Below are 27,731 nucleotides of genomic sequence, written 5' to 3'. Positions count from 1 at the left end.
AACAGAAATACCACATTTTCTGTAATAATTAAAATTGGATAATGATAATTTCAGCTAGGCTTAATGTGATTATCGACAACTCCAGACATAATTAAAATGTTACTGCGCCACAGGGAAACGTAGTCTAGTTACACCAACACCACAGTTAGTTAATGGTGAACATTGCGTGACAGCTGAGCCTGACTTGTTGCAGTAAGGTGTGCCTGTGCCTGTGCACACACTAAGGAGGAAGGTGCTCCATCCCATGTTTTCACTCCTCAGTCACTCCTCCAGTTTTTGGTCAACTGGCCAGATTCCGCTGTGCAAAGGTACAGGCACAGCCTGTTCAGCTCAGATCACTACTGCTCAGTCGTTTGCATTGTCTTTGATCTAACTGTGCTGCATGGAAATGGAAAACAGCGTTCATGCCATCAATAAGGAGAATGAAGAAAAGGATATGACTTTTCATGAAAAAAAGTTTATTAGTTACAACAGAAAAGTCACAGTAACACTAAACACTGCTGTCGATAAACAACAAGATGCGAGCAGAACTGAATCTGTTTTATATCACCACATGAGATCAACTCCCTTTCTATATCTGCCAAGCTGTCTTTGTGTGTGTATGTGTGAGAGAGAGAGAGAGAGCAAGCGAGCGTGGGTGTGTGCAGTGTCATCTGGTCAGACTTTGCCCACAGTGAGGCCTTGAGCTCTCTGGTACTCCTGCTGTAGACTGGACAAGACTTCTCGATGCTGTTCAGATTTCTTCTCCATCTCCTTCAAAAGCGTCTCATACCTCTGACTGCAACACAGGACAAAAAAAAAAAAAAAAAAAACATGTCAGAGGAAGCTGAAAAAATTGCTGCAACACTAAAGTGCTCGCTGCATACAGCAAACGCTTTAACATAATTACAAAAACACTCTACTGCTCAGTGACATGAACTCTTTAAAAAGGACCACACCAGTGATTTTAAATGTTTGACCAGTTTACTACAATAAACCAACATTTTGCATTGCAACAAATCATTTTGCAAATCGTATGAGACACAGCATACATAATAATATACAGTACAGGCCAAAAGTTTGGACACACCTTCTCATTCAATGCGTTTTCTTTATTTTCATGACTATTTACATTGTAGATTCTCACTGAAGGCATCAAAACTGTGAATGAACACATGTGGAGTTATGTACTTAACAAAAAAAGGTGAAATAACTGAAAACATGTTTTATATTCTAGTTTCTTCAAAATAGCCACCCTTTGCTCTGATTACTGCTTTGCACACTCTTGGCATTCTCTCGATGAGCTTCAAGAGGTAGTCACCTGAAATGGTTTTCACTTCACAGGTGTGCCTTATCAGGGTTAATTAGTGGAATTTCTTGCTTTATCAATGGGGTTGGGACCATCAGTTGTGTTGTGCAGAAGACAGGTTACTACACAGCCGACAGCCCTATTGGACAACTGTTAAAATTCATATTATGGCAAGAACCAATCAGCTAACTAAAGAAAAACGAGTGGCCATCATTACTTTAAGAAATGAAGGTCAGTCAGTCCGGAAAATTGCAAAAACTTTAAATGTGTCCCCAAGTGGAGTCGGAAAAACCATCAAGCGCTACAACGAAACTGGCACACATGAGGACTGACCCAGGAAAGGAAGACCAAGAGTCACCTCTGCTTCTGAAGTTCATCCGAGTCACCAGCCTCAGAAATCGCAAGTTAACAGCAGCTCAGATCAGAGACCAGATAAATGCCACACAGAGTTCTAGCAGCAGACCCATCTCTAGAACAACTGTTAAGAGGAGACTGCGCGAATCAGGCCTTCATGGTCAAATAGCTGCTAGGGAAACCACTGCTAAGGAGAGGCAACAAGCAGAAGAGATTTGTTTGGGCCAAGAAACACAAGGAATGGACATTAGACCAGTGGAAATCTGTGCTTTGGTCTGATGAGTCCAAATTTGAGATCTTTGGTTCCAACCGCCATGTCTTTGTGAGACGCAGAAAAGGTGAACGGATGGATTCCACATGCCTGGTTCCCACTGTGAAGCATGGAGGAGGAGGTGTGATGGTGTGGGGGTGTTTTTCTGGTGACACTGTTGGGGATTTATTCAAAATTGAAGGCACACTGAACCAGCATGGCTACCACAGCATCCTGCAGCGACATGCCATCCCATCCAGTTTGCGTTTAGTTGGACGATCATTTATTTTTCAACAGGACAATGAGCCCAAACACACCTCCAGGCTGTGTAAGGGCTATTTGACCAAGAAGGAGAGTGATGGAGTGCTGCGGCAGATGACCTGGCCTCCACAGTCACCGGACCTGAACCCAATCGAGATGGTTTGGGGTGAGCTGGACCGCAGAGTGAAGGCAAAGGGGCCAACAAGTGCTAAACACCTCTGGGAACTCCTTCAAGACTGTTGGAAAACCATTTCAGGTGACTACCTCTTGAAGCTCATCGAGAGAATGCCAAGAGTGTGCAAAGCAGTAATCAGAGCAAAGGGTGGCTATTTTGAAGAAAGTAGAATATAAAACATGTTTTCAGTTATTTCACCTTTTTTTGTTAAGTACATAACTCCACACGTGTTCATTCATAGTTTTGATTCCTTCAGTGAGAATCTACAATGTAAATAGTCATGAAAATAAAGAAAACGCATTGAATGAGAAGGTGTGTCCAAACTTTTGTCCTGTACTGTATATAATCCCTTGATTTTCAAATTAGAATTTTTGGTTGAAACATCCACCTTGTAATGTTCTGCTTCTGGAGATAACAAAGTCATCACAATTTCATAAACCAGAAGTAACAATTTGCTGTGTGAGGCAAACTTTTCCCTGGGGACTATCATCAAAACACAACTGTGTCATTGCTTTTAGGAAAACTGATGTTGACGACTTGGTTACGGTGATGGGATACTGGTGTGAAGAAAGTTTGAAGTCTCTGAAAGTTCATTGTCAAATCAGAGTGGAATGAATGAAATCCAACAGCTGGATATAAGGGAGGAAAAACGATACTGAGGTTCTTAAATACGACCGCTTGCTTTGTGAAGAGATTAGATGCAGAATCCCAGTTATGGTCCTTTAAACTGGTTGTGCTCTAATATAAATTATATATGATCACACAGAAATGTGTGCAGCCCATACCACTATTTTGTGCTGTCAAGTGATTTTAAGAGAAATTATTAGCAAATTTTGTACATACACCTAACAAAGTAGCAAGAAAAAAGTGCAGGGCTATATAAAATGTATAATGGTATGTTATGATTTACAATGGACAGCAAATCTCACAGAGCATGGCATGGGACTCACTTCATTTGAGTCCTGTTCTTGAAGGTTCAAGGAAAAAAATAAACAATATAACTTAGTGAAAATATATAGACATTTTAAGTGGAGTGTCCTGGGTCCCATTTCCAATCCTCAGTAGTAAAATTACACCAAAATGAATAAATAAATAAAATAAGAGGGTGGGAAGAAACCTTAAAAATCTTAATTGATTTTTTTGAGGAATCCACTGCCATCATTCACGTCCTGCTAGGTTGGCGGCAAGAGGACTAAATATCGCTCTGAAATTCAGCAATTTTTTGGCAAGGGAAAATCTAGCATGGCCGTTTTCAAAGGGGTCCCTTGACCTCTGACCTCCAGATATCTGAATTAAAATGGGTTCTGTGGTCTCCTCTTTGCAGACATGCCCAGCTTATGATAATCCTATGCAGTTTGGAACTAAAACCATGAGGTTGTTTGCATGCAGTACAAATGTGTTATTTGCCTGTTGTAAAATGGTGTATTTGTGCATACTGGGGCCTAAACAGTCTTGGAGTTGCATAAATTGGGTTTGACTGGAAAGCTGAGACTCTTGTGAATTCACACTAGAGGATGATTCAAAAAAGAAAAATCGCAATAAATCCTAATATTGAATCACAATACTTAAGAATCTCAGTACATATCAAATCAGCACCAAGGTATCGTGACAGCATCGAATTTGGAGATACAATATTATTAAAAGTATCAAAACTGAGGCGTTCAGTGAGTTAAAAGACATTTGGTTTCATCCACATCACCCAGCCAGGGTCAGCTCACATTTACTGCACCAGGCCACACATGCAGTGAATAAGAGTGAGACTCACATCTCTCCATTGATGTACTCTAGTCTTTTGGTCACCGTGGCCTTGGCCTCATCCAGGTCTTGCTTCACTAGAACAGGACCGATGAGCTTATACACTGTGTTTGTGCTCTCCAGCAGACCCAGCTCCTGAAAACACAAGATGAGAACTTGTTTTCAACCTCCTGTTCTTGTAGGAATTATGATTTTAAACTCCCAAATGTCACATTAATTCTCAGCGGCTCTCACAATACTGCACGTGTGGTTATGATAGGTAAGGAGCCTGAAGCAGAGGGGAGTTTTGTGAATGTTATAGTTCCTCAGTGTCATCCAAAACAACTGAGGCAAATGTGTGTAAAATGTTGATGTTTCTTATATGTGTTACACAAGCTAAAACAGCGTGGAGTCAAACAGAAACACAGGTAGAGGACACTGAAAACATATCATAATGCTAATTTCATGTTGACCCAGTTGTCCCCATTAAATTAAGGGAAAAAAAGAAAAAAAAAAAAAAAACAGTGTTAATCTCTAATTTAGAGGTGGTTTAGACCCAACCCTGGACACAATATGTTCAACCTTACAAAGATTAATGTGCTGATCACACTGTCACCGCTGGAGGACATGAACTGTAAATATTATTATTACTATTATGATGATTACTACCTCTTTGACGATGTTGTTCTCTGTGAGCTGCGCCTCCAGCTTCTGCCGGGCTGACATGCTCTTGCTGACATCTGACAAACAAACAAACAAACAAACATTAGGCCGTTTTATCACAGTGACGCTTTCTAAATGCAGTCATGGCAGATGTGTCACACTGTTGTCATCATTTAAACACTACTGAAGAGCAGCTAACAGGAGGCATGTCCACTGAGCTGAAGTCAACATGGCCCGGTGTGAGACTCATGCAGCTTAGCTTAGCGCTGCTAACACTCACCTTTCTGCATCTGTGTGTACTTCTCCATCTCCGAGTGCAGCTTCTTCTGGATGGCCTCCGCCATGTTGACCTTTTCTCAGTGAATTAATATAGGTGTATGTGGATATAAATGTAATATAGCTTAATTAACAAAGAATAACTAAATAGCTAAATTGCTCAGAGCACAAACGGTGTCAGTTAGCTCACCGGAAACAGCAGAGGTGCTACCGGATACCATGTGCTCCTTTCAAAATAAGAGCCATGGCTTTTCAGAGGTTTCCAACAATTTCAAAAGCATTTCATAAATACAACAATACTGGTGTTAAAACAACATGACTGGTGTGAGTTGCTCATTTTGTGATACATACGTACGGAAATGTAGTTTTTAATGAACTGTACATTTATAGGTTTTTGTACGGCTGAACTGACAACATGTGTCACTGATTATATATATTCAGATTGTTTATGCTACAAAAATGTCTTGTTTGTTTGTTTGTTTTTATTGTAATAAGAACAGTGAAAATGAATTTTATTAAGAAGTTAAAAAAAAAAACAGTACAAACTCTAATACAAAACTTCATTCTTTAAAAGCACAATTTCAAATCAATTAATTTCAAGTTTTGAAATCCATTGCGTCTTCCTCTATCGCTTAAACTATGATGACTGCATGTATATGTACGCATTTTAGGGGCTTTCAGTAATTTATTTTTATTAATTTATTAGGGTTAGAGTTTGTATAGTTTTAGCAGATTTGTATGTTTTTTTGCAATATTAAAATAAATGCTAGACGCCGGTCATTACAAAATTGTCAACAAATAATCAATGGAATTAGAAAGAAAAGAGATTATAAGGAAATTGCAAAAAAAATAAAAAATAAAAAATAAAATAAAAAATGGGAGAGAGAACACACAAACTGAGGGAACATTGGAATATAAGAGCTTGGCGGAAGGAAGAAAATATTTGCTAAATTTTTGGAGAAATCTGTTAATGAATCTGATTCATGCGAAACCATAATGGATTACGGATTATGAACGAGAAAAAAAAAAAAAAAAAACATCCAGATGATGGCAGTACTCAGACATGTTGGGTTCCAGTTGCCGTAAAACAACAAAGAAGAAGAAGACGCAGGGAGGGGGAGGAGCTGCTGGGCTTTACGACGTTTTTTTGCGACAGTGGGTTCAGTTTCTCGTCGCCTTGGTTCAAGATGGCCTCGTCGTTTTGGAAAGGTGTTGTCGGCGTCGGACTCTTTGCCTTAGCCCACGCAGCTTTCTCCGCGGCGCAGCGTGAGTGTCAGGGGGGCGGCGGACACACACACATACACACACATACACACACATGTCCCGGTGTGTTTGTCGAGCGGCCCGGCGGGGCGTCGTGTCCCAGCGGGGCGGTGAGACATCCGGACACCGCGGGCCTCTCCGTCGGGCTGCTAGCGCCGATTAGCTGCGGCTAAAATCACCGACACGGAGGCTGAAACATCTTAATCCCTGGTCTATTAACACTGAAATACAAGTGTGAGCGCCTTAATGAGGCCAGTGTGACAGCAGAGACACGGCTGTTGTTTTTGTTTACTCCTGTTTTGTTGTGATGCTGTTGTCCTGTGCCGCTAACATCCTGCTTCTGCCTTCCAGATCGATCCTACATGCGACTCACAGAGAAGGAAAACGAAACACTACCGATCGATGTGAGTGATTCACCCCCTGCACTAAAATCCTCACAATGGACTGTGTGTGACGGTCTTTTCATTCCCTTTATTGTTGTTTTTTTCCCCCCTCAGATTGTCCTACAAACGTTATTATCGTTTGTTGTGACTTGTTATGGCATCGTCCACATCGCTGGGGAGTTCAAAGACATGGACGCCTCCTCAGAGCTGAAAAACAAGTAAGATGTCCATTTGTCACGGCTCAGTGTGATACAGATGAGGGATCGATCACAGGAAAAGTGCTGAGTGGGTTAATAATCCGGGAATTATTGAGAACAGGACTCATGAGCCTCAGAGGGCCAGGCACACAAACATCATGGTACAGTCTTTTTTACTTAATCTAGTGTTTCTGTGCTGGAGGATTACACTCCTGCCATCCAACACTAATGAAATGGAACATTATTAGTGTTATGTACATGTAGACTATATGCCGAAAACATTTTACAGTAGCAGATCTCAGCCTGAATCGACTCAACATGATGATTCAACAAGATCCCACCGCCGGTACTGAAACATCAAACTCATCAGAATAGTGTGTGTTGTCATCAGAAGCTGCCAAAACAGCTTTTATAGATTTTAGCAAGAGTGTGTTGAGCATTACTAGATGGATCTGAAGCCGTCACTCCACCAGAAGTAAAAAAATAAAGAAAGAAAGAAAGAAAAACATTCGCCTGATGGCTTAATCTAGATGGAATCCTAATTTTATAATTTAATGGCTGAAATGGGCCTGGAAAATTAAAATGATTTGTTTTATTGTTACTTGTGTCAAACCATGATGGGATGGCATTGTAAACCTACACTATTTGCATAGACGCCGTGCTAGAAAGATGAATGAATATGATAATGTATTTTGGTTTACGCGGCCCTCTGACGTGCTGAAGGGAGCCATATCGAGTTTGGAGCTGTGTTCAAGTGTCAGGCACCCTGTTTAAATGGGCTACATTTAAAACAGTAGCTATGTGTCGCCGCAGTTATATCTGCCATCTTTCATTTCGTTATGCCATGTATATATAATCACATATGTAATTAATCAGTTTTTCTAAAAATAAAAATTCTTTATTTCTAGAGATGCACCAATGTGGAATTTCAGTGCCAGTAACAGTAGAGTGTAATGACTGTTTGTTTGTTGGGTGCAATACAATAACATCACTCTTTGGATTTGCAAATATGTGAGGAGGACGATAAAAGCTCCCTATTTAGATTGACCAGTTTATTTTCCCACTGTCAATACATTTTTTTGTAAACAAACTGTAGTTAACACAAGAAAGATTAGTTTTATTGGCATTCTTCAACAAATATTTGTCTTTTTCTCTCAGTGTGCCAACAGGCAGCAGTGGAACTTAATGTCAATTCAAGAGAAAACCTCGTATGAGCAGTGTGGCTCTACATTAAACATGATGCATCATACAACACCCAGCATGCAGCGCTGGTTAAAAATAACACTGTCTAATGGACAGTCAGTCACAACTCACACACATGAACGAATTAAAAGAAGAAAAAACAACTTCCGACCGACTTCAGTGTTACTGACTTTAAATATAACAGCACCGAGCCTCAGAGGAACTGCAGCTGTTGTATGAAAAGGTTTTACATGATCACATCTAATTCCCAGCTCCAGTTCCTTTATCACGACAGTAACAATAACTTCCATTTCACATTTATCAAATATATCATGCTTTCCTATTAGTTTTAATGGCGTATTTCATCAAGTAAAGGCTTTTATTTAAATATTTAAACCCACTTAAGTACCTGGACTCAGATTTTTGTGTACTATGTATACCATTGGTGGTGAGTATTCCTCTCTTTTTTTGATAATAACTAATTTTGACTTGGTGTGTGTGAGAGGCCAGGGTTTACTCCAGTGTGTCCAAACTTCCTTCTCTCTACAAACACAGAACCGTGCAGAGTTTCCTGTGTCATGCCATTGTTTTTCACGATTTCGCCCTCTTGCAGAACATTTGATACGCTGAGGAACCACCCGTCCTTCTACCTGTTCAACCACCGAGGCCGAGTGCTCTTCCGCACGCTGGAGCAAGACGTCTCCTCCGCACGCAACCAGCAGGCCCTCCCGAACCCCTTACGACTACGCAAGCTGGAGCATTTGCACTGAGACTGGCCTTTCCTGCCCTCGTCATCATCTTCTGTGCACAGATTAGGTTTTTTTTTTTTTTTTTTGGTTTGTTAGATGGAGGGGAAAAGTGAGCATTCATTTTCCTTACTTTATCTTTGTACATAAACTAATACGCTGTTCAGACATGCATCTGTCCATAAAAGTGGTCACCACCATATGTAACACTGACTGTGCCAACCCCTCAGTTTTTTCAAGCCGACTTGTTTGTATATATGTAATCGCTCTGGAGTCTTAAGATTTTGAGACGTCTGCTCCCCTTTTCTCTCGTGTCCCTTCTGAGCTGAAGTGGAGTACCGCTATCCTGTGTTGTATAAGGGGCAGATTAAAAAAAAAAAAAAACAGTTTGTTTCATTAACCACACATCAGTCTTGAGAAGCTGTCTTGGGCAACTTTTTAATTTCATGTCAGCAGAAGTGGTATGTGTCGTACGAACTGAGGACCCTTTATGTCTTGTGATGATTTCCTGCAGGCATGAAGGCTCACCTGTACATTCTGTATGCAATAAAGAGTAAATGCAGGTTTGTGTCACAGGAAATCAACTCCAGGCTAGGTGTGACAGCCGTCGTGTCACAGCAAGTCTAATGATACTGTGAACACTAAGTTGAAAGTTAAGGTACATTTATTTGGACAGGTTTTTTTTTTTCCCTTCATTTTACATTTTGTTAAGATTCAACAGTTTGTTTTTGATTTAATAAAAGCATACTGATTTTACTAATGTGTCCAGTTTTTTGGACTTTGTGTTACTCTGCTACAAACTGGAGAGGCTTTGGATAAATTGAAGGGATTGTTAATAAATTACTATATCATACTGACTGATTATAGGTGATATCTTTTCCATGGATGAAAAACCAAATCAAGTAGCTGACCATCAGTTGAGATTGTTTAACTTCTGATGATCAGGATGTTCCTCAAATACAGATGATGCATAGATCTGTAAAATTAGTTCACGTTCATATGGGAAAGCTAAACGTTGCATATTGTGCCATTTCATGGACACATTTATTCAAAGTGTCTTACAGAAGAACAAAGGCATTTTTAGTCCTGTCATGGAAACTGGGTCGCATCACAGAGCATGGGATGGGCCTCAGAGATGTGCAGCTGTGCATCACCGCCACTAGATGTCACTGAAGGGCAACGCATGTTTCCTCCTCAGCTCCAGTTGCTCTGGCTCTTATTCACACAGTGCGATTCAACAGCCAATAATAAACTTCAAATCTGGCTTAATTTCCGCACAAAAATTAAGATCAGGTAGTTGAGAGTAACTTATCATACTTGATTTATTCATATTCTGTTGCTCCCTTAACAGCAGTTCATGTTTTTATGACAACTTTTAGCCACATTCCACATTCATTTTTATTGGAATCAGTTTTGTTACGTAAAGATTGTTTAGGCTGCTTTTGTTGATATATTTTTTACACATTAAATGAAATACATAATCTATCTTGCTATTTTAATCTGTTATTCATTTTGTATATCTCTGATTTAAATTGCAGAATTGTTTGTTTTTATTGACATATTCGAAATAAACATGAATAAACTAAACTAACTAAACTAAGATTTCTGAAAATGTTATGTCTTCATTTTCTGAAAAATTGTAATTTATTGTGTTTTTAAACCTAGAAGAAACACACATGCACACATGTATCTGGGCATATTTGTAATTTAATTTTGTTAAAAAAAGCTTCAGTTTATAAAACTTTCCCTTATATATATATTTAACAGTTTACAAAAAGCGCTTTAAACATTTCTTCCAAAATATTTTTTATACTCTGAAATAAACAAATTCACAAAAATAGTCTATATTCCTTATGAACATTAAAAAGTAGTGTACATCTGTCGTAAAAACAAAGGAAAAACACAGGAGAACTGTTAACTTGTCTTTTTGTTGATGTAAAATGCAGCAGAAGGCAGATTTTACCAGCTGTGCAAGTTCAACAACAGGGGACCGTCAACTGGCAGATGCAGATTTCCTAAAAACAGCTGCAGAAACGGGAGGAATCAATGGGCTGACTGTGGCTCTGTGGAGGATTGTAGCATGGTGTGTGTGTATGTGTGTGTGTGTGTGTGTGTGGTTGGGAGGGGGTCAGGCTCACAGTCCCTTAGTTTAACACATTTGCTATTGCTCTAGTGGCAGGTAAGAGTGTATTGATACTGAATCAATAAATTAGAGAGTACACCTGTCTTATGTCAGTAAGTCGGTGTCCAATTTGGCGTAGTTTGGTCCGACCTGCCCAAAACGTCTCTGCGTGGATTTAACACTAAAGATAATGAGGTAGACCAGATTTCTCATGTGAGTGATAAGATTTCTGAGTGCACAACAGTTTATTACTTCAAGCAAGTGCACTGGCAGCCTTGCGTTACAGTAGCACTTACTTGTCAGACCAGCTGAAGAAAGGTCCTTGTTGCTTTTTATTATTAATGAGTAGCTGTCTCGTAGCCTTAATCCTGAACAAACGGTGGGAATACTAGCTCAAATACAGGCCTCACATGAAAAAACCCCGTCCCCTACAATTTTCATAATCCGTCTGCTTATTGTGTTTCCACTGTAAGGAGTGTGTGTGTGTGTGTGTGTGTGCGCCTGCTGGATGAGTATGTGGAGCCAAATGGTTGTGAAAGGCAGCAGTCAATATGAAGAGGATTATATTCAAAGTCTCTTTGCTCATCCCCAGTGGATCTGTCCCCAGGCCCCTCCTCCAGTTAAACCCTTTAGCCTGAAGTGACAGCACAAGGACAGCAGGGGCATCTGCAGTCTGGGCATTTGTCCTATTCCCCTCCATCCCACCCTCTCTTTGCTCTTCAAGGTCAAACAACCAGGTTGTTTTTTTCAACACTATATGCTGTATCCCTCAAAAGGGGGAAGTACATTGTTCGCGTTTCTGCCTTTAGTGGCAGGGAGTCATGCTCTCTTCACTATCTGCCGTGATCGTTGGTGAGCCGGGAGGCTGGCGTCTGCCTCTCCTCCAGCTCAGCGAGGGCTCCCTCCAGCTGCTGGATCAGGACCCGCTTCTTGAACCTGGGGGACGGACGCGGAAAATGAGAAAAGAGGAAGAGGAAAATGAATAAGGACAGACAACTGTGCTGTCTGTTCATTTCAAGGCACCGAGCCTTCGACTGCAAGTGAAGAGATGTGCCTTTTCATGCAGATGAACCTGCCTCTCTGAAAATGACTGCAGTGTAGGTGTGACTCGGTATTAATAGCTGCAGCACTCCAAGGACACTAAATCTATGATATGATGAGACTGCAGAGAGAGAGGTCTAAATGGCACATTGTTGAGCCGGTGCGCTCCTTGTCACAGACAGGATTATGTTAATGCTTTATGCTCAACATTGCTCATAGTAAACTGAGTGAATAATAAGTTGTGACAAAACACTGAAATAAAAGAATATGGACACGCGTGGTGAATGATAGTGTGTTTCTTACCTGGCAGCCTCTTTGATAGCATGGTGGATGAAGTACCTCTGGACATTAACGGATCCTTTCACCTCCTGCAGTAGTCTAAAGATTGCCTCATAATCTGGGAAAAAAACAACAGCCAGGTGAACAAACACCCAAAAGGTTGCCAAAATAACACTTACGTCAGCAACTTAGAAAGAAAATAAGTGTACTATCATTATAGTGCAATAACTACAAATATCAAATCTCTCAGTTATGATATAATTATTAAAATACTGAATAACGTCTTGAGTTTAGTGTGTTGAACCTTACTGCAGTGTGTGACTGTGTACATGGAGTAGGCTGTGTGCCTCATACTCACTGCGGCCAGGCTTGCGGACCTCCTTGATGACCCGCGTCCGCAGCTCTGCTTGGCTGCCATCTAGTGGTGGTATGAATATGGTCTCAGGCATTGCCGGATCGGCTCCGGCACCCTCTGATGCCCCCTCCTGGCTCGGCGGACTCAGTTGTTCACAGTTGTGTTTTTCCTCCACAGGCCGCTCGTCCAAACCGTCCTCTGATAGTCTCTCCTCTATCACACAAATGTCCTCTGCCTGGTCAGCTGCTCCCAGTCCGACCCGTTCCCCGAGGCTGAGAGGAGCTGGGCTCCCTGCCACCGCGTCTACCTCGGTGGGCCAGCTGTCCCCTGAGTCGGGTCCAAGAACGCCCTCACCATTACTCTCACTGACCATCACACTGTTGCCATCCACTCCTGCAGGGGGGAACAAAGAATGCTTTGGATTAAACATCTTGGAATAATTTGAAAACTATTTTGCTGTCAGCACTTTGCTATCCAGTCCATGCACAATGCAGGTCAAATGCTTGAGGGTGCAACTGCATCGCTGTGATCTGCACAAACAGCTCAGGATGTCACAGTATCAGTTTTGGTAGTTGATAACAACACCGGGGAAACTCCATGGCCACATTAACACAGTGGCTGAAAGTGATCCAAGACTTGACTTTTCACATTCATCTTTGTATGGGGACCGCATCTGACATCAGTGTGAACAGATCTCTGCTGTGAACCCACATGTTCACATTTACAACAAGCATACATGCTAGTAAAAAAAACAAAAAAAAAACACAATTGACACAACAGTCCATCATCACAATGCAGTAAATGGTGGTGCAGGCATTCATTTCAGTAATGGTTTGCTGTGGTAACAGAGGTGTGGTGGCTGTCCCTCAGCTGTTCTGTCTGAGGGTAAGGAGGCAAAAAAGAGCCTGGACTGAAGCATCTTCCCATGTATCTCACTTTTGTTGCTGCTATCTCCCATATTTTGTTTTGTCCACCACTGTTGACAATCAGTGAACGATGACGCTCTGACAGAGATGTGAGTGTGCTCAGTGGGATTAAAAAAAACACATGAATTCTGGTGTGAGTGTTCATACAGCCGTCACATCAGCAGAAATCAGATACGTGTCTGATTTAGGACCACATATGAAAACAGCCAAAATCAGAATTGAAAATTCCAGAGTCAGTGTCTTTTTGCTGTTCACACTGGCGTAAAAATCAGATCTGTGTCACGTTTGAGGAAATAATTTCAGATCTAGGCCACTTTTTACTGGCTCTCTGAACACAGCCCATGGCCAGACCCTTTTGACATGAAGTAGCAGGTAAACACAGGTGTTACTTATGATGATGATTAATTAAGCTTCTGTTCCATTTAGGTGCACTAGAGCGTTTCCAGTAAGCCAGCCAGTCAGTAAGACCCGACTGGAACAGAGCCGTGATTAATTTCATTGGTAACACCTGTGCTTACCTGCTATTCAGGCTGTTGTGAAAAAGGTCTAATCCGAATCCTAGACCTTTTAAACATACAGGTTACACTGGAATAAGAACGCTGAGGTACAAGCAGAAAAAAACGCAGCCCAACAAAATTGTATTTTCAAATTAAGAAATTAACTGTATGAAATGTCCTGCTGTATCTATATGATTATGTGGTTAACTTTAAGTATATGGTATAATTATGTGTTGTCATTGTGATTTGCAGTTGTGTAAGCATGACTACTACTGATGATACTAATGATAGTAATAACAGCACTATTGATATTGTCTTCAAAGATTTAGTATTGACTTGATACCTATATTATTGATTCTTGTAGCATCCATACATACAATTCTGATTGGTTGCTCTGACTCCTACCTTTGTGCTGTGGGATGGGCTTGATCAGGTTCAGTTGCCCCTGAACCCCTGCAAGACCCTTCGCCACCACGTGGTTGGAGTTCATTGGAGGAGTCTGCGGCCGCCGTAGCAGCGGGGACATGCTGCGCCTCCTCTTCAGAGCAGCGCCCGAGTTGGAATCACCTGAGCTCCCTCTTTTCTTGTGTTGAGGGCCCGCTACAAACTCGTCTGCCTCGTCAACCATCATCCCCTGAGAGAAATAATTCAGAGAAAAGAAATTAGACATACAAATTTACAAAACAAAATGCTGGGTGAAGATGACAGGGTTTTTTTTGCCAGGATACTATTACCTTCTTGTCCTGTTTGAAGGGATTACCAAACGTGTGGAGGCGTTTTGGCTGGTCAGGGTCGATCTCCCTCAAAGGAGAAGGCATCATCTTTAGGTACTCCTGATAGTTTCCCATCTGAGCCACTGGTATACTGTGCAGATAGTCTGAAAACAACCACACAAGTAAGGGAAATGTAAACTATATAGTAGACTATCTAAGTTTCAAACATCAAATTTCAACATAAGAATAAACTGTGAAGAGGAGGAAACTGATCCTGTTTTAATTATATATTTTTTCTAATGCTTCTGGTGCTTGGACTGTGTAGTATTCCAGGTCTTCAAATTACTTTGTCCCACACTCCCTCCATGCATGATGCAGCACAGCCTTTGGGCAAATCACTGACAACACATAAAATGTTGATAATGAGAGTAACAGAGACAGAGTTTCCAGAACATACACTACTTACTGGGTGTATGTGCAAAATTTCATCATAGCAGCAAGTTCTCAGTTAATTGCTTCACTCTATTCCCCTCTTGCCCTCCTTGACTAATGACTGCCAGTTTCATCAGCATGAAGGAACCTGGCCAGGAATTAATTTCTTCTCCATTTCCCTGTTAATGGTGGGATGATATACCTTCATCTTGCCCCCTGATCAGTTTCTGCGTCGTCCGCAGCAAATTGGAGCGCATCCGCGTTAGCTGGTCCAGCAGGTTCCGTCTTGGGATGTCATACGCGTTCCGATAGGCTTGAGGCTTCAGATCCTGAGCATAGGTGGTAAATTTAGTGAGGGACAACCCACCAAAGATCGCACCCGTCCTGTTTTCATTCTCAACCACCCACAAGAAATATGTCATGCATTTCAGAAATGATCCCGCCGTCTCCTATCTACCTTGTTGAGCAGGGCGATCTGGAAACCAGCAAACTCTTTGAAGTTGATGTCTGCCAGGCGAAGGGGAACCTCCCCGGTGATTCCCTGCAGCAGCTGTTTGAAGTCACAGCGATGGGCCAGAGAGAGCGCACTGGAGTGGTTCTTCACCTTGATACCGGTCTCCTGGGGGGCTTTTTTCCCCACAGACACTATCAGACGGTCTGATTCGATCTTTGCCTTTACACCAAAAAGGAGAGAGAAAGACCACTTCTTATAGTTGTCTGTCTAGGTGGTAAAATTCAGACAGCTTTCAGCTTTTGATGAAGGATTGTGCCAAAACTATCAGTCACTTGACATTTAATCAATTACAGTCATGAAAATCAATGATTTGTTTTAGTAATTTATCAAGGGCATGTTTGGGATTTATCACATCCCAAATATATTCTGATTCCAGCTTCACGAAGATCATTAAGATGACAAGATTGTCTTGATTTTCTCTGTTCATATCATTATAAAATTAATCACTTGGGCTCAGCTAAATTCTCATCAGCATTTACCATCAGATTTGATATTTTATAGACTAAATAATTAATTGAGTATCCAAAAAAATGAATTAAACAACTTTGAAAATAATCATTAGCTGCAGCTATAACGAAGAGTATTCCTGTTCAAACCATAGACACACCACATCAAGATTCTGGGTAAATTTTTGATTTTCTGGCTTGACAGCCATAGTTTCTATCAAATACTGAAGTAAAGAAGTTAGTGATTTATGAGCTGTAGTCCACTGTCTGAACAGTTCACTGACTGAATTACAACAACACTTCAGTACAGCAATGACTGGTACAATACATGTTCTTTACCTACAATACCACATGATAAATGTCGTAGTTTTTGAGCGTGTTAGATCAGCTGAGTGAGAAACTTCAGCATCAGTGCTGCCTATCTTAACAACGCTTACATTTTTTTGATTTCAGTCAAAATGTATCTAACAGGAGCGATGCTGGTGCAATTAATTATATTTTCCCTCTCACATTTTGTCTAAAATTAACAGATAATAATGGCCATTCACTCAATAATTTGTGTCTATAAGAAGGAAGCTTTCACCATTTATCCCCATCAAATTACCCTGTTTGACAGTATAATTCTATAAAATGCTATAATGTGCATTTTCGCAAACGACTCTGGTTTTGCAAGCACTTGCATTTTTTTCTATATTGCAAGAGTTAAAGTTTTTACATTTACCTTGTAGGAATTTAGCAGATGCTCTTACCCATACCCATTTGTATTTATAACTTGTAAAGCACTTTGTGAGGTCTCTCTGAGAAAAGCGCTATATAAATAAATTTTACTTACTTACTTAAATACCAATGTACAAATAGTAAGCATTTAAGGGTTCAGGCTCTTGATCTAGGACACAGTGCCTGTTGCAGCGGGTTAAATATGTGACCTTGCAGTGAGGTCACACATTTAACCATTAGGCCATCCTGCCCACTGTACTTTTTACACTGCTTGGACATGACAGTCAGTGTGGGTGCAGAGAGCAATTACCTGCTGGCTGAGCTTCTTCAGGTAGGAGATGACACTGTAACTTAGGCCACAGTCCATGTTGTCTGAAATAAGGTTAGGTGCACCCATCATCCTCAGTGCCTTTTTTAAGGGCTGCGGTAAGATGGCAAGGGAAGATTTAGGATGTTAAAGCTATGCAACAACAAACATCAACATAAAAATGTGGGAAAAGTGGCATAACTATATTCTTTACCAAGAGATAGTATGAAGGCATGGTCTTCAGGTACATTTCAAAAGCCTGCCGCCACTTGAGGTTCGGTTTTAGTTTGTGCACTTTAAACAAATCATCTAAAAGGAGAGAAAGAAAATATGTCAATATTCTGGATCATCAGGCAAACAGACAACAGTTCCTCCTTTTTTTTTTTTTTTGCTTTGGGCTGCTCAACATATCTGGCTGGGCATCCTGTGTGCCCTGACAGACCCAACATTTCCCTTTAGTTTTACTGATGTATTTGTTTCACAGTAGTGTTAATACAACATAACAACATGCTGATGTCCATGTTCTGCACTGAAAGAGTGCTGTTATTTGTGATCATGTTTGAAGCTGTAAACTATCAAAAAAAACCTCCACTTTACAAACAACTCAGAAAAATAATGCTTTGACAGAAAATCAGCTCAGAACCACTGATCTAAAAACAAAAACATTTCATGCCTGTATCTCTTACCAAGGAGTGGGAGAAGGACTGGGTAGTTGTAAGGCATGACAAAGAGGTTAACACAGGTGAGAGTGGTGCTGGCTTTAAGGTAGCCAAAGGGCTGGCCCAGGTCATTTTGCTTCCCACTGCTGCTAACAAACACCTGAGGAAGTTTGAAGAAAGTTAAACACAATTAAAGGCAGAATCACATCATTTTTTCTGTTATTAAACTTAAAAGCCAAACTTCTGAAAAACTTTGCAGATTTGTGTCTCCTGACCAGATTTTGTAACTATGACTCATCTCACATTCACCGCTGCCAAATGGTTAAAGGATATTTTGAATCAGCAACCTAATTAATTCAGCTTCCTAGGACAACCCCTCAGGCAACACCAGTGACAGTACAAACAAACACACCAGCAGTGCTAATGGGTGTGTGCATCTCTACACTACCTGCCAGCACATGTGTGGAGACTTCCTTTCCAGGATGTACTGGGTGAGAGGAGATGGCTCCAGTTCATACTTGTCAAAGGGCAGCTTGTCGATCACCATGGGCTCACAGTCCACACAGGAGAAACGCACCACAGGATGGGCCGTGCGAGGTGGCTGGGGGCAGAGGATGGAGAGAGAGAGGAAAACAGTGGAGGATGAATTCGACAAGTTGTTGATATATTTATCTTGGAAGTCAGCTGCACTGAGTAAGATGTCCCTGTGATAGGAGTGTAAAACAAAGCAATAAAAAAAAGTAAATGAGAAGGATTGCCATTACACAAATTGCAGAGTGAGAGCTTGCAGAGTTTCACACCTTAAATTAGCCCTACGTCTAAAAAAACACTGGCGCAGAGCTCATAATATCACAGCTAATGTCAAAGACAGTGAGAGAGAGGGGAGCATGTTGGTGCATGAATATGTGTGTGTGTGTGTGTGTGTGTGTGTGTGTCTGTCGGTCTGTAGCTGCACACCTACACTGTTACAGGTCCCAGAGGGTGACAGCACACAGGCGATGTAATTAGTGGGAGATTAACAGTCCCCCATTCTATTAAGTCAAACTGAGACCTGATTATCAACTCACTGAAAACAAATATATGTCCAGATGGCTACATATATCATGAAAACAAAGTTATTATTGCAGTGAAATGAGACTTCATTTGCAGTATGACTGACTGTAGATGACACTGACATCTTCAGAAGTTGAGTCAGCTCACCAGAGTTGGAGAATTCTGGTCCGGCCAGAAGGACTCTGGTATGGGCCAGTGTCCAACTGGCACCCCTGTCTTTGGGTTCGGCCGCACATAGATGAGTTTGTGGCAACTGTGCCAGGGCTGTGGACTAAAGGATGACACGGGACGAGTTGACTCCACTGAGCCATCTGTAACACAAAAGTGGGAAAGATAAACACAAACACACTCCGGATGCACATTAGAGAACTGCCACAGTCAGCTGTATACTGTACATCAGCAAGACAAGCAGAATAACTTCATTTTTTGCTCTTTTGTAATTATGTCAAATGTTAATATAGGTCCTTACATTTGTTCTTGGTGATATTTTGAGACAAGATCTGTTCAAAATAATGGCTGTTGGCTTGCGCCCATTTGGTGTGCACCCATCAAAACGACGTACCCCCTTTGGGGTGCCCTGGTAGCTCACTAGATAAGAGCACGCACCATGTGCTAGGGCTGAGTACTGATCACAGTGTCCTGGGTTCGAATCCAACCTCAGGCCATTTGCTGCATGTTATCCCCCCTCTCTCTCCTGCCTTTCCTGCCTTTCTCTACTGTGACTGTCAAATAAAGCATAAATGCCAACCAAATAATCTTAAAAAAAAAAGGACTTACCCTCTCCTACTAGAGGCGGATCTGGCCCTGTCTTTTCAAAATTAATAACGACACCACTTTGAACCTTTTGCACCAGAGACTCCAGACACTGGTTCAACATCCTCTGCGTCCTCACACAGTACGATCGTCCTGTAAAACAGATATCTGCATGATTATCACAAATATCACACAGAGTGCCATAATTTTTCAACAAAACAGTAGTAATGGTGGTGCACCAAAGCAAAAATAGAGTCAAACCTCCTGTGACTTCACACATCTGGGTGATGGCTGACTCATCTGTGGGGACACTACCAAGCTGCTCACTGTCTGGTATGGTTGCTCCTGGCAGCCTCAGCACCAGGGCAAAGAGGCGCTGGTCCCAGCGGAAGGGCTCTTTGGTCAGCTCACTGCCGGGCAGGGGCGAGTTCAGAGGCAAGTGCAGCTACAGCAGGTCAGGGCACACAGAGGAAAGCCTTATGAGAGGTGGTGTATGAATGAAAACTGGCTTAGGCCGGGGGTTTTGCCCATGGGACCCTGATGTAAAAAGATATTTTAGTTTACATTAAAGATGCACTATGCAAAACTGCCAAGAGTAGAGAGAAGTGAGGACTGCTCAATGGTTTCCATGGTAAACCTTTAACAAATTCTTTAGATGTTCTCCTTAAACACTGACAACTACAGTCAAAGTCGTGAGATTGAGGCACAATGTTCAGCAAAATAATCACTCATACATTTTTTGTGTTGTAACGATTTCTGGTGAGACTTAAACAATAGAGAAAATAAACTATTCTTCATTTTGCAAACTCAGCCCTTTATGAGGATCAATACTACCAGCCAACAGACAGTAGCACTGATGCAGCCATCACATCCTTACCTCATCTGGCACCCCAGAGCTGTGTGTTAGCTTGTTCCCATCAGTGATAGTGATGATCACAGACGGCTCAAGGAAGAAGGGGTTACGGCCCTGAGGGGAAACAGTCAAGTTCAACAGTCAAAAACATGTGCAGGTAAAATGTGACCTCCTTTAGTCTCTCTCTCTGTCTGTCTCCTCCACTGTGTAGACCCGACAGACTGATCTGCTCTCTGTGGAAATACAAAATGTTACTTGTGTTTCATGCTTGCTGTAATGGAACAAAACATTTGCCCCACTTGGACACTGTTATGGCTACGACATTAGCCATAAACTTCTAATAACCAAAAGCTTGTGACCAAAATATGTTTGCAGAACACACACTGGATATAGACATGAAATGCGCTCTGCAGCTTGTGATTTTAACGTTCCTGTCTTGGTCGACCTGTGAGCTGCTGAGTGTCCTCGTGTCAGAGACGCCTCTCCCACTGTACTGTAGGGGTCAGCCTTGTCTCATTCAAACACACAGGGAGTGCCTAAGTAGATTTACACATTCCTGATGCTCACAACTCGCGTCACTACTTGAGTGTGCTAATCCATCACTGCCTTTTGGAGAAATGATGTGTGTGAGGAGCTGGCGACAATATTGACTGAGACAGGCTGGAGTGGATTAAGATCCATGATGGAGAAGATATGCCTCCCTTTGTCTCCAGATAGGAATAAAGGAAATTCCACACTAAAAGCCTTTGAACAGCGAAGATCTCATTTGACTAAGCACGCCTGTGCTTTGTCAGCAGCTTTGTACTCATACAGTTACATACATCCACAAATGGGAGCTGCCCAGTACAATCACATTCTTCTACTGCTGGCCAATGAGAGGCTACACTAGGGCAAGTGGAGGTTAACAGCCTTGCCCAAGGGCACTTATCTCTTTTTAAGCACATTTTCCCCAGCTTGTTTCTGCACCTTTCTGCACATCTAGGTCACTGCCACCCATATTCCAGAGACTATGAAACTGTAAAGGGTGCATTTCCTGACGTGGTTTCTCACCTAATCGTTTTTTTTTTGGGGTTGGACACCAGAAGTGACGAGCAGCAAGATCAAACACAAATCACTTCCCTGGAATGAATGCCAAACAATATCAAAAAGAAAGTCCCTGAGGATTACTTTCACCACATGTTACATTTTTTGTCAATGTAGACTCTCGCACACGCTTCACCTCTGCTTAATACAGCATAGTATAAAGCCTTTATCAAGACCTCAATAAACATTTTATACTGAAACACTGAGAATTAAGCACTAAGCAGAGGTGATGAGTGTGTGGGAGCCTTTCTAATTCTTAGTAATGTCCTCCTGTCGGGTTTTCCCACCCAGCATCTATACTGAAATTTAAGTTTCTGTGTGTATGTTTTCCATATCTTGACTGATTATTAATTTTCCATAATATAACCTCAACACATAAAAACAATTCATCATAACAAAAACCTGATGAGGGCGTTAACAGAGCTGTTATCTCGTCATTGAAAACTGGTGCCTGACGTCACGTTTACAACTACAATCAGTGATGGACTGAGTAATTCTGTAGGGATCTGTAAATAACTAGGCTGTTTTGGTGACCTTCCAGTCTCCTACTAAAACACTCAATAAAGCTTGTGAGTTGTTATGCAGAAGGGAACTCTACTTTTCTAAAAAATCATAATGATGTGCTTTTCAAACCGTTCAGAGAGTCACTCAGCCATCATGGCTGAGACTGCTGCCCATGAGAAAGAAGCACCTACAGTAACAGGATGTTTTTGTCAAATACCTGTCCGTAGTTGTCGATGCCTGAGACGAGGCGGTTGAGGTTAAGAAGGTCGAAGGCTGTGCGAAGCGCGTGACCCAGCGTGGTCAACCCCGATGCCTGCAGGTTCTTCAGCTCACACATGAAGGTGGCATGGTTCTCCTTCCAGCCGGCCTGAAATACACACATGGATAGAGCGCTGCATTCACTGCATAGCATTGAGTCGTAAACAAAAACACTACCAGAGGAGGCCAAAGTCACACCGTGTGGTGCACTGTCACATCAGCACCCAAAATAGTCACACATCCAAAAATACACATGCTGTGTAATTACAAAAACAGACACAGTTTTGTACACAGACAACCACAAACTCATTCATGTCAAGCGTATGATTATTAATCTGAGTGAGGAGTTTAAAACTGGGTAGCCGATTGGTTCTGAGCCGCATCTTAAATCTAAATTAAGTTATTATACACCAATAAAATGAGATTAGGTTATGTGGAACTCTGGAAAATCAAGATAATATTGCAAATTTCAGAATGAACAGCTCAGTCCTGCATGGTGTTGCTTAAGAACAGTCCAATTTCATACATCACAAGCAAAAATTATAACAACAACAACAACAACAATAATAATAATAATAATAATAATAATAAAACACATTTTCCCACTGTTGCTTGTCCTCTGAGACAGATACATTCCCATGGGAGAGATGTGGGTGTGTGACTGCTCTTGCTCTTTCCTCAAGTGAGGTCAAGTACCTTACTGCAACAGCTTTATGCTTAATCTAAGGATGACCTGCAAGCTTACCACCTTGATGGTAAGCACTGCCACACTTCCTCTGACAGAGGAATCAGGGACAGAGACAGAATACAGAGAGAGAGAGAAAGAGAGATGGAGAGTGAGAGGGAAAAGGAGAGAGAAAAGGCTTAGGATAGGCAGTATCAACATGCTGTTTTGCTCTGGATCAGGCCAGTGGATAAATTTTGAGATTATCACAGCATATCAATCTAGCATCACCATTCAGCTGGAATTTCAAGGAAGGCTCAGAGTCTAACAAGAATGACGCTGACCAAATAGCTTACAGGTCATGCATGCAATATTACTGCACTGGTGAAGCAAACCAGAAAGTATAAACATGCACAGCGTAATACTAACCCAGAACCAGGCGCTTAGCTTGTGTTAACTTACGGCAAAAACCCTTCTGTAGGCCTGCAGGAATGTCAGGCCTAGCTTGCACTCAATAATTCAGACTAGAGAATATTTCTGTTTTCTTCCCACCCAACCTCCTTTCTCCCCCTCTACATCAACAATTTATTGTCTCTGTAATTCTGCAATAAGAGTAGCCCCATTCAGCATAACCTTGTCCTTTTATCATAATCCTTTGTGCACAAAGCAGGGAGAAAACAACAAAGGACAAGGCAGCAAAGACAAAGAGAGGAAGAGCAGGAGGAAGAAGAGTTGAGGACAGTCTTTACGATGAGAGAAAAAGCACTCCACAAAGCAGTGTGTGGATGGTTTTATGTAAGCACAGATCTTGGGATTGTTTGCCTAATATGATTTAAGCATGGCTATTTCAGTATGACGTGTTCAGCTGCAGTCTAGATATATGGTGACTACTGCAAGGTCAATGGCTGGATAAAATAATCGCTGCATCAAATGAATTACAAACGACCTCGTCCACACATAACAGACATTTCATGCCGTGACCCCAGTTCTACACTGAGGCCTATGGCAACACAGTACAATATTTATCTTTATGACACTCGCTTGGGAAAAAAAAAAAAAAAAAAAAACATCCGTGAAAGCAGATTCCTATTTACAGTCATGTGTGAGTACTGGGCCAGTGAGATAAAATTGATTATTCTGCCAGATTTTAACGCGATTTAGCATGGAAATCAATGAAGATCTATGCTTATAATCTGGCAATTATTTTGTCCCTCATAAAAAGCTTTTTATAACACTATACCACATTGGAGATCAGTTAATAAGAAACAAGAGCTCTTTATTCAGCTGTTACAGATTGTAGAGTAGTGAAAGAACACAAATCCTTGTAAATGAGCAATTGCAAAAATAGTACCCTGGAAAAAGTTCAAAACCACTTTGGTGGGAATTTCACTTGAAGGGAACTATTGCTTTTAAACATCGGCCTTTTAATAAGCAAGTTTATCAAGCTTAGGGGTACATCAATATAATGCCCTTGTTTTTCTGTGTGACAACATATTAGGTTATTATACTAATATAGATTCAGCTGAAATGAGCTGCGATGTTTATGGCTTCTCTGGTTCAATGTCTGTGCTAAAGTTTAAATGAGTGACATCTGCATGACTTTATCATGTGTTTTCTATTACAAAGCCTTTTTCTTCATAGTAAAACAAAGCTGCAGGTGCTGAATAAGTGTGTAAGAATTGGGATACTCTGAAACTGAACTTTGAAATTCAGTGGAATAAAAGCGACAATTTGATTCACCAGAAATTAACTACTCAAGTATAGCACCTTATAACTTGTACTAGCCTATACTTCATAACATAACTCTACATCCAAACTACAGTCTACACTAAAACAATAAAACTGCACACAGTACTTCAGATAAAGTAATTGATTACTTTTTTAGCTCTGGTAGACTATAAGGATTGGTGCTGCAGCCAGCAAGCAGGAAAATTAAAAATGCACAAGGAAAGCAAACATTTCTATGTGTCAACAAAGGTTTGTGAAATGGGATGAAGTAAGCCTACAACACAGTGAGCCGACAACCTTTTCTTTGAGGAGTTACCAAGATCAGTGACGTCTGATAACACAGCCCAGGGGTTTCAGAGGTTCATAAGCGCTATAGATATTATTTTATTTGGCATGCAAAAGTTTACAGTGATGTGCCGACTCATAAACAACTCAATGGGTTTGTTGTGAGGAGAGCTTGCCTGACATAAAGCCTTTGAAATTATTGCAGTGATTCACAGGTTGTGTGTGTGCATGTGTGTTTGTTTTTGTGTGTGTGTGTGTGTGTGTGTGTGTGTGTGTGTGTGTGTGTGTGTGTGTGTGAGAGAGAGAGAGAGAGAGAGAGAGAGAGAGAGAGAGAGAGAGAGAGAGAGAGAGAGAGAGAGAGAGAGTGCAGTTGCTGGGCAATGATGGGTTTTCTGTAATGCTCATAATACCAGCATGAGAAATGATTATCATGTGAATAATTGTCATTTACATAATTTACTTTAAGGAACTATCATGTTTAATAATAATATACTTAAAAAAAAATCTCATGATGAATAGGGCTTATCAACTTTCAGTTCACATTGGCCAATGGTAATGCATGGAGGATGCAAGGGGCGGGTTTGGGGAGGATGGGCGGGCTGTTGGACCAATCCGGACCGTGTAACGTCAAAAAAACACGAGACGTCAGAGACGATAATAAATCTCTCCGCCTCCATCTCAACGCCCGAGACTTTTCTCAACACAAAAGCAAAATGTCCGCTGATGTTCAGAGGCAGCGCTGCTCCGGGTCTGCGGGTATTAGAGCAAAAAAATGCCGTTTTCGCCACCGGGAAGCCTCCCAGCCCTGGCTACAAATCAGAGGGACAATCAAGTCTCACTGACAGAAAAAATACTTTCGACTTATCAAATAAAAAAAATGCACCAGTTGCTAATTACCTTTACTCCGTATGGTGGATCATCGAATGTAACTAGCATGTACCTGTCGCCTCTACTAGCCGGGTCTCGGCCACGCAGCTGTCAAAAGAAAACCAAACAATACATATTAATTTCGACCTGTTTTGTCCAAGGAACCCTAAGCTCATCAAAGGCACATAACTTGCTGAAAAAAAGTCGGGGTAAAATCATTCTTTACCTTCATAAAGACCTCAACCGCGCCTTTAGCAACGTCCAGATACGTCGTACCCAAATAAGTGCGCTGATTCATAGAAGCGGACGTGTCTAACAGGAAAAGTAAAATAGGCATTTTAAATGGATAGCCACGGCTGTATGCTTTCTAAAATAACTGTTATTCACATATGAGCTATCGTGCGGCTAAGGCGTTGACACATGTGTGTATATATATTTTGTTATAATCAGACCCCCCTCCCCTCCTGAAGAGGGTCGTACAGCCACCCCTCGCCGCTGCCCTCTCTATCTGCCTTTCCAAAGCGCTGCCTCGGCTCGCGCTGTTGAACTTCTGCTCCGAACACAGCGGACCGCCCCCTTTCCAACTGCCGCCACGCGATTGGCTGGGCCCGTCCACACTGACCACGCCCCCTCCGTATACATTATCAATATGTAATGAGCTCCAGGCGTTTGTCTTAAATCCGCCTATTAAGAGTTTTTAGTTTGCACTTTATTTATGCAGGCGGGCCGCTGTTGCGGAGCGTGTATGCTGCAGCTCGTTAGCACTTTGTGTCGTGCTTTGCGCTCTCCTCCTCCTCCTCCTCCTCCTCCTCCTCCTGGCCCTGCAGCTCCGGCGGTGAGAGCAAACTGGAGCGCATGATGCACGTTATGGGGCATCATGCTCTCATAAAATTAACATTGATAGTTTAGCCACCCCCTCATCTCTCTCTCTCTCTCTCTCTCTCTCTCTCTCTCTCTCTCTCTCTCTCTCTCTCTCTCGTCATTCTCTTGCTGCTTTCAAGCGCTCCTCGAAGCTCCTGCATCTGAAATAGTACAAAGTACAATACAATATTTTGATCGAGAACAATAAAGTAAGTAACATTAGCTGAAAAGAAGAATGATCATTTCGGCGGGAAATTACTTAATAAACAAAAAAGTCTAGTAAATTATGTTTTTATGAAGGTTATTAAAAGTTAAGAGAGAAAATAAAGGATGCACATTATGGAGCATCATGCTCTCATAAAATTAACATCGATAGTTTAGCCACCCCCCATCTCTCTCTCTCTCTCTCTCTCTCTCTCTCTCTCTCTCTCTCTCTCTCTCTCTCTCTCTCTCTCTCTCTCTCCCTCCCTCTCTCTCTCCTGTGCCTGTCTCTCGTCATTCTCTTGCTGCTTTCAAGTGCTCCTCGAAAGCTCCTGCTTCCAAAATAGTCGAAAGTACAATTTGTGCAGCAGTCAGTTGCTTTTGGTAACAAAAGTATTTTGGCGGCCAAATAGTAAATAAACAATAAATGCCGATCAGTCGGGTAAATCATGTTTTATTACGGTTATTACAAACAAAAAAGTATCATAGCTAAAAGTTAGAATTAAAATAGAAGATACAGCAATAGTAAATATTAATATACAGACAATAACGTACTAAAAACGTCACTTTTCTTAATAATTACTATCACTAATAAAATATTTTTGTGGTAAAGCTTTCAAACCTAGAAAAAGAAAAAAATGTGATGCACGACAATAAACTCACTTCAAGACATAGAAACTATTGCACACATCCATTGTTTTTATATAAACAAATGCTTGCAACGGTGAAACACGTCGCTTTTATTTACCACATCGCGCGCTCGTAATCACGCGGGCATGTGTCCGACGGGCTGTGAAGGCAGCAGCCCTTGTACAGTCTTGCGACGATCAGTGGGGGGTTG

General features: G+C 41.5%; 3 protein-coding genes across 3 annotated transcripts; 1 reads left to right on the top strand and 2 right to left on the bottom strand.

Annotated features, from left to right (window-relative positions):
- Positions 1-437: 437 nt before the first annotated feature.
- On the bottom strand, positions 438-5,226 carry pfdn6 (prefoldin subunit 6). The gene is made up of 4 exons (XM_030061280.1): positions 5,006-5,226; positions 4,732-4,802; positions 4,094-4,218; positions 438-778 (listed from the first exon to the last, which is right to left on the bottom strand). The coding sequence occupies exons 1-4, from the start codon at positions 5,067-5,069 to the stop codon at positions 658-660; spliced, it is 381 nt and encodes a 126-aa protein (XP_029917140.1). The 5' UTR covers positions 5,070-5,226; the 3' UTR covers positions 438-657.
- Positions 5,227-6,109: 883 nt separating this feature from the next.
- Positions 6,110-9,528, top strand: mmgt1 (membrane magnesium transporter 1). The gene is made up of 4 exons (XM_030062527.1): positions 6,110-6,267; positions 6,616-6,668; positions 6,762-6,865; positions 8,640-9,528. The coding sequence occupies exons 1-4, from the start codon at positions 6,189-6,191 to the stop codon at positions 8,794-8,796; spliced, it is 393 nt and encodes a 130-aa protein (XP_029918387.1). The 5' UTR covers positions 6,110-6,188; the 3' UTR covers positions 8,797-9,528.
- A 940-nt stretch (positions 9,529-10,468) lies between these two features.
- Positions 10,469-26,334, bottom strand: ints6l (integrator complex subunit 6 like). Its single transcript, XM_030062136.1, has 18 exons — positions 26,055-26,334; positions 25,859-25,936; positions 22,244-22,393; positions 20,464-20,553; positions 19,848-20,031; positions 19,611-19,739; positions 18,981-19,144; positions 18,229-18,381; positions 17,808-17,940; positions 17,336-17,430; positions 17,125-17,235; positions 15,595-15,810; positions 15,340-15,466; positions 14,727-14,869; positions 14,398-14,626; positions 12,573-12,962; positions 12,239-12,332; positions 10,469-11,830 (listed from the first exon to the last, which is right to left on the bottom strand). Exons 1-18 carry the CDS (start codon positions 26,163-26,165, stop codon positions 11,728-11,730), a joined length of 2,700 nt encoding a protein of 899 aa, XP_029917996.1. The 5' UTR covers positions 26,166-26,334; the 3' UTR covers positions 10,469-11,727.
- Between the last annotated feature and the right edge of the window lie 1,397 nt (positions 26,335-27,731).

Source organism: Myripristis murdjan, chromosome 10 (assembly GCF_902150065.1).
Source record: "Myripristis murdjan chromosome 10, fMyrMur1.1, whole genome shotgun sequence".
Taxonomy (NCBI): domain Eukaryota; kingdom Metazoa; phylum Chordata; class Actinopteri; order Holocentriformes; family Holocentridae; genus Myripristis; species Myripristis murdjan.
This window is presented reverse-complemented; position numbering and strand designations above follow the sequence as displayed.